Here is a 10,051-nt window from a genome sequence, read left to right as displayed (position 1 = left end):
TGACTCCCTTGGGATCAAGTCGCTAGGGAGTCACAGGACCCTGCTCCCTGCCGGCTTTGGCATGTTGCTGGTGCCCGATGAGTGTTTGTTGAATGACTCAGTGAGCAAAGGAGTGGTGAGGATCCATCACTATGTCTGTCCCTCACTAAACTCAGTGTCACCCTAATTCCGGTGCCCTTGTCTGCCTGCCCTGTTCTCTGCCCAGCCTCCTCGCCTCTGTCGTCGTGTCCATTCTTGCCCACCGCCTTCTTCCTGGCCACCCCTCCCCAACGTGTGTCCACCACCAGCCTCGCCATCTTCCCCTATCCCTGTGGTCTGGCCTCCACTCCCTTCCGCCCCATTCTGCTCCCTACGTCGCCCTCCCCAGCTCAGGATCCTGGGACCGCCATGTCGGGAGATTATGAAGATGACCTCTGCCGGCGGGCGCTCATTCTGGTCTCGGACCTGTGTACCCGGGTCCGGGATGCCGACACCAATGACAGGTGCCAGGAGTTTGAGGAACTTCGGATCCGAGGCTACCCCCGGGGCCCTGATGCAGGTCAGCAGCGCCTCCCTCCATCCCTGACATCTTGTCTCAGCCCCTGGCCATTCGGTTCCTCTGAGAGTCTCATCTCCACCTTGCTGAGCCAGGCTCAAGCCTGCAGCCTCTCCCAGGTCTCCCACATGGGTGCAGGGGCCCAAGCATTTGAGCCCTTTGCATGAGTCCCTAACGACACTCAACAACCCCCTGAGGCTCAGGAGCGTGACCTGGCTCACCCAAGGTGCCACCTGCACAATAGGGGCAGTGGTGCATACACACTGACCACCAGAGCAGGGTGCTCCTATCTGGCATGTAGGGGGCAGGGTGACACATACCATTCATGCAGAAGCTCTTGCACGCTACAGGTCACTGGTCCGCAGCCTGGGGGTTGGATCCTGGTAAGATCCCTGGAGCTGGAGCACCTGAGGGTCCCCCAACCCACCCTGAAGTTCCACAATTTGCTAGAAAGATTCACAGCGCTCAGGGCTGGAGGAAACGCCAGGTTCTGCTGCCCATGCGTGGCTGAGGTCTTTCGGGGTCTGTGTCCTCGGTAAAAACGGGTAAGGGGTCCCTAGGGTCCAAATTTTCATGAGGATTAGCTTCGTGCACTTCACGAGTGGCGCCAGGCTGGAAGGACCCCTTTTCCCTTCCCACCATGCAGCCCTTTGACCTCAGTCATTCCACTGTCCCTGCGGGCGGCAGCTACCTGCTCCTCACGCTGGACCCACTGTGTCGCCAGCCCAAGGCTTGCCTTCTGTTTGCAATACAAAGTGACGTTAACTTGAAGGCCACTTCTGGAAAGCCCCCTCCTGGTACTGGTTACTGAATGCGCCGAACGGTCATGCTTGCTGTCACATTTCCACCCTCTGCTGGCTTCCTAGACCCCTGGAAGGGGCAGGACTGGCTTTTCCTACTTGGCAAAAGGGGGAACAGGCTCAGAAGGGTCACAGTGCATCCCTAAGGTCACTCGGCCAGCTGTGGTTTGAACCATGACCTGCTGCGGGGTGCCGGACAGCAGCCACTCTTCCTGTATCATCTCTCAGCATTTTGGGGAGTGAGGAGAGGGCCTGGGTCCTACTTCAGGTGTGTGCCCCTTCCAGAGTCACTGTGAGCCAGCGCTGGGCAGTGAGGGGACAGCTGGATTCCAACCCCAGGACTGTCACTTATGGCCCTTGAAAACTTGCATAAATCTCTCAGCCTGTCTGAGACCGTGATGTGGGCCCCCCCCCCCACCTCCTGGGCTTATGGGGCTTAGGACAGTGCATGGGGAAGGTGGGGGTCTTCCACACTGCCCCCTCAAGGGGCGGTGCCTTTGACTCCACCCCTTGCCTTATGGCCCCGCCTCTTGCCATCTGACTCCGCCCCCTTGCCATCTGACCTCACCCCTGTCCTCCCTCCCCAGACATCTCCGTGAGCCTGCTGTCTGTCATCGTGACGTTCTGCGGCATCGTCCTCCTGGGCGTCTCCCTCTTCGTGTCCTGGAAGCTGTGCTGGGTGCCCTGGCGCGACAAGGGAGGCTCGGCAGTGGGCGGCGGCCCCCTGCGCAAAGACCTCGGCCCTGGGCTGGCGGGCCTGGTGGGTGGTGGAGGCCACCACCTCGGGGCTGGCCTGGGTGGCCACCCACTGTTGGGGGGTCCACACCAGCATGCCCACGCTGCCCACCACCCACCCTTTGCCGAGCTGCTGGAGCCAGGTGGCCTGGGGGGCTCGGAGCCCCCCGAGCCCTCCTATTTGGATATGGACTCTTACCCAGAGGCTGCCGCGGCCGTGGTGGCCGCTGGGGTCAAACCGAGCCAGACGTCCCCTGAGCTGCCCTCTGAGGGTGGGGCAGGCTCTGGGGTGCTCCTGCTGCCCCCCAGCGGGGGGAGCTTGCCCAGTGCCCAGTCGCATCAGCAAGTCACGAGCCTGGCCCCTACTACCAGGTGAGAGAATGCCGCGGGCCGGGACAGGGCTGGGACAGGGCTGGGACCCTCGCTCCCCTGGCTCTGGGGTGGGAGCCGGGGGTGAGAGGCTCGGCAGGTCTGAGGCTGCTGAGCAGGGACTGAGGGTCTGGGTGCTGGAGTATGGCAGGGAAGCAGCAGGCAGGGCTGGGGAAGCTGGGGTGAAGCAAGTGGAGGGGGCTGGGGCTCAGCGCCAGGTCCCTGAGACACAAGGCGACTGTCCAGGCCAGGCCCAGCAGTGCAGCCTGGAGTTCACTGTCCACAGCCCCTGGCTTTGCACAGCTTCAGTGAGTACCCACTGCATAGGTTCTTCAGAAAGTTCGTGGAAACACGGAATGAAAACACAAGCTCATTTTGAAAAAAAGTTTGAGACCATGCATACCTAATTAAAAAAAAAAAAAGGAATATATGCATTTTCCACGAAGTATTTGAAGACCCCCTCTTGTGATCCAGGCTCGAGCTGGGTGCCAGGACACAGAACTGCCCAGGGGTGGTGGCCTCACGTTGGCTGGCTCACAAGGTTGCTGAGCAGCTCAGGGGCTTGAGGCTGAGAGAGCCCGGAGCCCGGTGAGAGGAGGAGGAAGAGGTGGGGCAGTTAGCCAGTCAGGGAGCGCATGGCCTGGCCTCTCAGGTGCAGGGGACAGGCTGTGCAGTGCAGGGTCACTGTGGCCTGAGAACAGGTCACAGCAAAGGGCACCTGGACATGTGGCCAAGGGCTGGGGTCCTCCCTGAGCATGCTGGGATCAGGGGAGGGGACAAGACCAGTGTCTGGAGGGCGAGACAGGTGCCCAGGCAGGAGCTGTGGCTGGAGCAGGAGGGAGTGTGGCCACATGATGCCCTGTGTGGTGACTGTGTAGCTGTGGAAATGGGGTGTCAGGGGAGGAGACAGACCCGGAGGGCTTGAGGGGCTTACTCAAGGTCAGAGGTGAACACAGGCCGGGAACGGCATGGGGGGGGGGGGGACACACAGGGAGCCGCTCACTCCAGCCTGCTCTCTCAAAGGTACCCAGCCCTGCCCCGGCCCCTCACCCAGCAGACCCTGACCACCCAACCGGACCCCAGCAGTGAGGAGCGGCCGCCTGCTCTCCCCTTACCCCTGCCGGGCGGTGAGGAAAAAGCCAAACTCATCGGCCAGATCAAGCCGGAGCTGTACCAGGGGACTGGCCCTGGGGGCCGGCGGGGCGGCAGCTCAGGGGACGCAGGGACGCCCTGTGGCCGCATCAGCTTCGCCCTGAGGTACCTCTACGGCTCCGACCAGCTTGTGGTGCGGATCCTGCAGGCCCTGGACCTCCCCGCCAAGGACTCTAATGGCTTCTCCGATCCCTATGTCAAGATCTACCTGCTGCCAGACCGCAAGAAAAAGTTTCAGACCAAGGTCGGGCAGGGGGCTTGCACATCTGGGCCCCACCAAGGAGAAGCTAGATCCTTGGTGTGAGGGAGGAGGGGCTGGGCTGGACCCCTGTGTGTGAGGGAGGAGGGGCTGGACCCCTGGGTGTGAGGGAGGAGGGGCTGGACCCCTGGGTGTGAGGGAGGAGAGGCTGGGCTGGACCCCTGGGTGTGAGGGAGGAGAGGCTGGTCCCCTGGGTGTGAGGGAGGCTCTGGGGCCATGGTTCTTTTTCTGTCACTCTCGCCCGTCCTGCCAGGTGCACAGGAAAACCCTGAACCCCGTCTTCAATGAGACATTCCAATTTTCGGTGCCCCTGGCGGAGCTGGCCCAGCGCAAACTGCACTTCAGCGTCTACGACTTCGACCGTTTCTCACGGCATGACCTCATTGGCCAGGTGGTGCTGGACAACCTCCTGGAGCTGGCCGAGCAGCCCCCGGACCGCCCGCTCTGGAGGGACATCATGGAGGGCAGCTCGGTCAGTGGCCACGGCCTCTCCCTAGATCCCTCTGCTTGGTGCACAACTTCTTAGCATCCTAACTTCTTGTCTCCACCTGGAGTCACAGAGGGTCAGGGCTTCCAGCTTCTGCTCGCGCCATGACCTCTGCTCTCTGACCCCTCCCACCTCCTGACCCCTGGATGTAGACACATTACATCCAGTCTCCTGCCTTTGCAGTGTCCAGCCCCTCTCTGGTGCTGGGGTTTTCATGGTCAGACTCCTCCACCTTCCAGCCCTCTTCTCCAGAGCCTTCACTTGACTCTTGTTTGGTCATTTGCAAAGCAGATTGACAAGATCTCCTTTCACCCACTGGCCACTCCCAAACCCCCGGCCACGGCCAGAGAGCCAGAAATTCAACTTAGATCTCCCACGTGGGCTGCCAGGCCCAAGTACTTGCACCATCGCCTGCTGCCCTCTGTTGGCAGCACCATGGAATTGGAAGATAGGCCAGCTCAGCCTCTCGGGTCTTCCAGCACGGGCTGTGCCCCAGGGGCTACCCCCCACACCCGAAACCCTGGCCTCAGGGGCCATTCACTCCTTCGAACCCTGTTCCTTTCAGGATTGGGACATGGGGATCCCAGGTAGCCCTCAGGAGCTGCAGGTGGCAGGGTACACATGGAAGGAATCTGGGAACGTTGGCGGAGGGCAGGGGCTAGGGAGAGGGTGCTTGAAGGCCCAGGAAGAACCACAGCAAAGGGGACAGGTGGAAGGGCACAGGGCAGCCAGGGTGCAGGGTGAGGTGCAAGGCGGGGTGCAGGATGGCCAGGGTGCAGGGTGGCCAGGGTGCAGGGTGGCCAGGGTGCAGGGTGGCCAGGGTGCAGGGCGGCCAGGGTGCAGGGCACTCAAGATCCAGGGTGCAGGGTGGCCAGGGTGCAGGGTGGCCAGGGTGCAAGGCAGGGTGCAGGATGGCCAGGGTGCAGGGTGGCCAGGGTGCAGGGTGGCCTGCCTGTGCCACCCTCTGGGTCTCCCCAGGCCCTGGTGAGCTTCCTGTGTCTCTCCAAAGCTGGCTCCCTGAGGGGCTACTGCCTTGTCTGGATTACTCTCTCTCACTCTCCCATCTCGAATGGGGAGTCTCAGGCTGCTTTTTCTCTCTAGGCTCACCCACTCATTTTAGTCCCTGTGCTGCTCCCTGCCCTGCCCTGCCCCCAGCCCAGCCCGACATCCATTCTCTGACTCCCCGCTCACCCAGGGGCTAGTCTCCCTCTTTGGGTCTCTGTCTCCCGCTTTCTGGGTTTCTGCCCGCCCCCCCCCTTGGTCTCTCTCTCTCTGGGTCTCTGTCCCCTCCCTTGGGGTCTCACCCCCTGCCCTGTCTCTGTCACTCTCAGTTCAGTGCTCCCTGTGGCTCTGCACGCTACCCCCGCCCCCCGTCCTCCAGGCTGCTGTCTCTCTCTTCATGGCCTTTCCCTCCCCCACTCCCTCTCGCCTCTTCTCATCTCCCCACAGCACAAACAGGCTTTGACGGGCAGGCAGCTGTGCCCGCAGCCACCAGGCCTTCGCCCAGAGTCAGGTTAAGTGGATCAGAGAGGCCCAGGAGCCTGCACGTCGGAGCAGGCCAGTGGGGGAGGCTGAGGCGAGGAGTGACTGACCCCTGTCCCTGCAGGAAAAGGCAGATCTGGGGGAGCTCAACTTCTCACTCTGCTACCTCCCCACGGCCGGGCGCCTCACCGTGACCATCATCAAAGCCTCTAACCTCAAAGCGATGGACCTCACCGGCTTCTCAGGTGTGTGGCCAAAGGTGGGGCCAGGCAGCAGGGGCGGGCTGCACCCCTGGGTGTGAGGGAGGAGGGCTGGGCTGGTCCCCTGGTCTGAGGGAGGAGGGGCTGGGCTAGACCCCTGGGGTGAGGGAGGAGGGGCTGCACCTCTGGGTGTGAGGGAGGAAGGGTCTGGTCCCCTGGGTGTGAGGGAGGAGGGGCTGGGCTGGACCCCTGGGTCTGAGGGAGGAGGGGCTGGGCTGGACCCCTGGGTGTGAGGGAGGAGGGGCTGGATCCCTGGGTGTGAGGGAGGAGGGTCTGGGCTGGACCCCTGGGTGTGAGGGAGGAGGGGCTGGGCTGGACCCCTGGGTGTGAGGGAGGAGGGGCTGGGCTGCACCCCTGGGTCTGAGGGAGGATTTGCTGTTGAGGCCTGTCACTTTCTGCCCTCAGACCCCTATGTGAAGGCCTCTCTGATCAGCGAGGGGCGGCGTCTGAAGAAGCGAAAAACTTCCATCAAGAAGAACACGCTGAACCCCACGTACAACGAGGCGCTGGTGTTCGACGTGGCTCCTGAGAGCGTGGAGAGCGTGGGGCTCAGCATTGCAGTGGTGGACTACGACTGGTGAGGGACCTGGCAGGGCCTGGGGCGGGGCCTGGCCGATCGAGGGGCGGGGCCTGGCCTGACATGGGGCGGGGCCTGGTCGGTAGAGGGGGCGGGGCCGGGGCGGTCCCTGGCCGGGCATGGGGGCGGGGCCTGGTTAACGGAGGGCGCGACCTCGTCGATGGAGGGGCGGGGCGGGGCCTGGTTGATCGAGGGGCGGGGCCGGTGGTCGGGCCCGTCTCTCACCCGGCCCCTACCCACCTGCCACCAGCATTGGACACAACGAGGTGATTGGCGTGTGCCGCGTGGGCCCAGAGGCTGCGGACCCGCACGGCCGTGAGCACTGGGCCGAGATGCTGGCCAACCCACGCAAGCCTGTGGAGCACTGGCACCAGCTGGTGGAGGTGAGTGGCTCCCTGGAGGCCAGGGTGGGCAGCTGGGCTGGACCCCTGGATGTGAGGGAGGGGGCCAGGGTGGGCAGCTGAGAGTTGGGGGGCACGGTATGGGGCGGCAGGAGGAGCCCGGGTTGGGCCTTGTTGTTGTGGCCCAGCACTTCCCCCCTTACAATGGATGTAAAAATAAAGTCAAAATAAAGTGTCAGAAACTCTGAGCAGCTGGCACCCTGGCCAGCCTGCTTCTGTGTGGCGTGGCCTGTGTGCGGAGCTCAGGAGAGCCGCGAGCAGACTGCAGCCACAGACATGGGGGACTTTGGGATTCTGATCTGTATTTTTTTAATTATAAATCATGACCTGGTCAAGAGACAAGGTGACACATGGTCATCCTCTTTGAGAAAGACAGAACTGGACTTGGAAGATGAACAAAGGACTTTGCTTCCATTAAACCCAGAAGTGGGAGCAAGGCTGAATTCCCAGTGGCGGCTCTGTGTCCCGTGTGGCACGGCCTTCGTTTGCCGTCTGGTCCATCACAGGCTTTCTGGCATCGATGTGGCTGCTTCCTCCATGTTGCACTAAAATATCCCTGCTTGGGATCGCCCTCAACTGTGACATGCCACCACTCTCCCACTCCCGAGTGGAGATCTCGCATGGCTGGCACTGGCAGGCCCAAGCACTTCCCCAGCTGGGATCCAAAGCCAGGCGGCCGTGCCCGGGTGCAAAGCCTGCAGGCCGCTCTGCCTCCCACCATTCACCCTTCTCCTTAAGGACTTAGTCATTCCAGAATTCTGCAGAAGTTTCTGGTGAGCCCCGCCCAATGCTGGGTGGTGCTGCAGGTGCACAGAGGCCCCTGGCCGAGGCTCGGCCCTGCTCCTCCTCTGGAGGGCTCTGAGGGTCCATCACACTGTTCCTCAGTGAGGCTCTGGAGCTGAGTTGTAATGCCAGAGCCGGTGACAAGGGCGTGGAGGTGATGGCGCAGGCAGAAAGGGCTGGTGACAATTAGTGCTTCTGCCCCATTCATCAACACCCCACCAGGCCTGACCCCTGTGGGTGTCCCCTTCCAGGAGAAGACTTTAAGCAGTTTCACCAAGGGCGGCAAAGGACTATCAGAAAAAGAAAACTCAGAGTGAGGGGTAAGGAGAGGCCCAGGGAAGGAGGGGCTGGGCTGCACCCCTGGGTGTGAGGGAGGAGGGGCTGGGCTGGACCCCTGTGTATGAGGGAGGAGGGGCTGGGCTGGACCCCTGGGAGTGAGGGAGGAGGGTCTGGACCCCTGGGTGTGAGGGAGGAGGGGCTGGGCTGGACCCCTGGGTTTGAGGGAGGAGGGTCTGGGCTGGACCCCTGGGTGTGAGGGAGGAGGGGCTGGACTCCTGGGTGTGAGGGAGGAGGGGCTGGACCCCTGGGTGTGAGGGAGGAGGGGCTGGACCCCTGGGTGTGAGGAAGGTGCAGCTTCCTGCTGGATCCCTCAGTCCCTGTTGGGATGCTGACAGCTACAGCAGGTGGGGGTCTTACCACCTATCAGCAGACTCCTTCTCCGTTTTCCTGCCTTGCAGGTCTGGCCTTGGCCCAGAGACCCCATCTCTTCTGACCCAGACCGTGAACTCATCTCCTCGAAGCCATAACGTCCGAGCTGCCGGCGGGGCAGCCCTGGGCCTGCCTCTCCTGCCCATGGAGGAGTTTGGGGGGGGGCATTCGGTCTCCGTGTGTCTGCCTTCTCTTCCTGGGCCTCCCCTCGAGGCGAGGAGGGGCCATGCATGTCTGGGGGACCCCTTCCCCCTCAAGCCCTCCCCCTGTGTGTCTGTCTGCTGTTTGTCCAAGACTCGGTGTCCTGCCCTCCATCCTCAACATGAACGTCCGTGGACAAGTCCCGTGTCTCCTCCCCCCACACACACCTGCGTCCATCATCCCCTCCTGGTGGCCATCCGCCATCCCACGCGTCGTCTGGCCAGTCCCCCCAACTGCTGCTGCTATGAACGCCAGAATAAACATACTCATGGGTCCCTCCCTGTGCTCCTGCTCTCTGGGACCGGACAGCCGGGTCAGGCCCCGTGCTTGGCCTCTCTGCACTGCTTTTCAACAGCTGAGCTGGCCAAGTGCATCCGCACAGGAGGACACACACGTACGCACACTGCCCTAAGGAGCAGACAGGGCTGAAGGACCTCCGAAAGTGTGAGGGCACAGAGGGGCTTCAGGCACGGCTGCCTCCGGCCATCCAGCGGCTCTCCGGCTGCACTGGCACACTCGGGGAAGGTGTCTGCAGGGGCTGTCGAAACGACCACCCTTCTGGATGCTTCCATTGCAGAAGCCCAGAACCACCAGCCGTGAGATAATATCACGAAGTTTTCGGGGCCACCCGGGTCTAGGGTTCGTGCAGGGGCCACGTCAGGCCCCGAGTTGGCGTCTCTGAGTACAGCGTGTCTGTCGTGTTCCCGCTGGGCAGCATGGGCGGGGGCCTCCCTTCTGTGCGCCTCTTTTTTTTTCCTTCCCAAACATCTTGCCAAGAACCCGGGTCTGGGGCAAGCCGGAGTTGCAAAGCAGCCTGGGACAGTGAGCATCTGTCATGTGGGGGGCTGCAGCTGAAGTACAGGCTTAGCTGGGGAAAGAAGGGAGGAGGGCAAGGTCAGAGGGGAGGGAATTCGCCAGCTTCTTACAACTGCAAGGGATTAGCGGGACCTGCTGTGATCGCCCCCTGGGTGGTCCCCTCTCTCTCTCCCTCCGCCTTCCTTGTAGGCTGCAGAGAATTCTGATTGGTTCTGCTCCGGCTTGGGCCAGCCCCTGTGTCCTCAGGCCTGGAGCCCGCCCCTCACCATCCTGACTCTTGCCTTAGGATGGCCCAGATCCCTTCCGGCACTCATCTCTTTGGGCTATAACGGTGATTTCAGCTCCTTGAAACCAGGCCAGTCTTCAGTGGAGACAAGGCCGGCCGACAGGGCAATGCACATCAGGCAGCCCTTGCCCGGTGCCACTTGGTCTGCTTTCCATTACACCCTGACCCTCTGCCTCGCTGGAGGATGCCTTGTCCGCGGA

At 62.4% G+C, this 10,051-nt stretch overlaps 1 protein-coding gene across 1 annotated transcript; it reads left to right on the top strand.

Moving 5' to 3' along the window:
* Positions 1 to 380: 380 nt before the first annotated feature.
* SYT3 (synaptotagmin 3) lies at positions 381 to 9,009 on the top strand. Its single transcript, XM_040978332.1, has 9 exons — positions 381 to 538; positions 1,923 to 2,442; positions 3,463 to 3,835; positions 4,104 to 4,322; positions 5,944 to 6,064; positions 6,485 to 6,656; positions 6,907 to 7,039; positions 8,092 to 8,160; positions 8,578 to 9,009. Exons 1-8 carry the CDS (start codon positions 388 to 390, stop codon positions 8,155 to 8,157), a joined length of 1,755 nt encoding a protein of 584 aa, XP_040834266.1. The 5' UTR covers positions 381 to 387; the 3' UTR covers positions 8,158 to 8,160; positions 8,578 to 9,009.
* Positions 9,010 to 10,051: the final 1,042 nt, after the last annotated feature.

This window comes from Ochotona curzoniae, unplaced genomic scaffold (assembly GCF_017591425.1).
Source record: "Ochotona curzoniae isolate NIBS_2020 unplaced genomic scaffold, NIBS_Ocur_1.0 contig_2861, whole genome shotgun sequence".
Taxonomy (NCBI): Eukaryota; Metazoa; Chordata; class Mammalia; order Lagomorpha; family Ochotonidae; genus Ochotona; species Ochotona curzoniae.
Note: the sequence above shows the minus strand (reverse complement) of the source record. Positions and strands in the feature narration are given on the sequence as shown.

What these genes read in the sequence shown, in the direction of transcription:
- SYT3 (XM_040978332.1), top strand. Translation starts at nt 388, where the DNA reads ATGTCGGGAGATTATGAAGATGACCTCTGCCGGCGGGCGCTCATTCTG. An exon ending in AGAAAAAGTTTCAGACCAAG is followed by an intron (nt 3,836 to 4,103) that starts GTCGGGCAGGGG and finishes CCGTCCTGCCAG; the next exon opens with GTGCACAGGAAAACCCTGAA. An exon ending in GGACCTCACCGGCTTCTCAG is followed by an intron (nt 6,065 to 6,484) that starts GTGTGTGGCCAA and finishes TTCTGCCCTCAG; the next exon opens with ACCCCTATGTGAAGGCCTCT.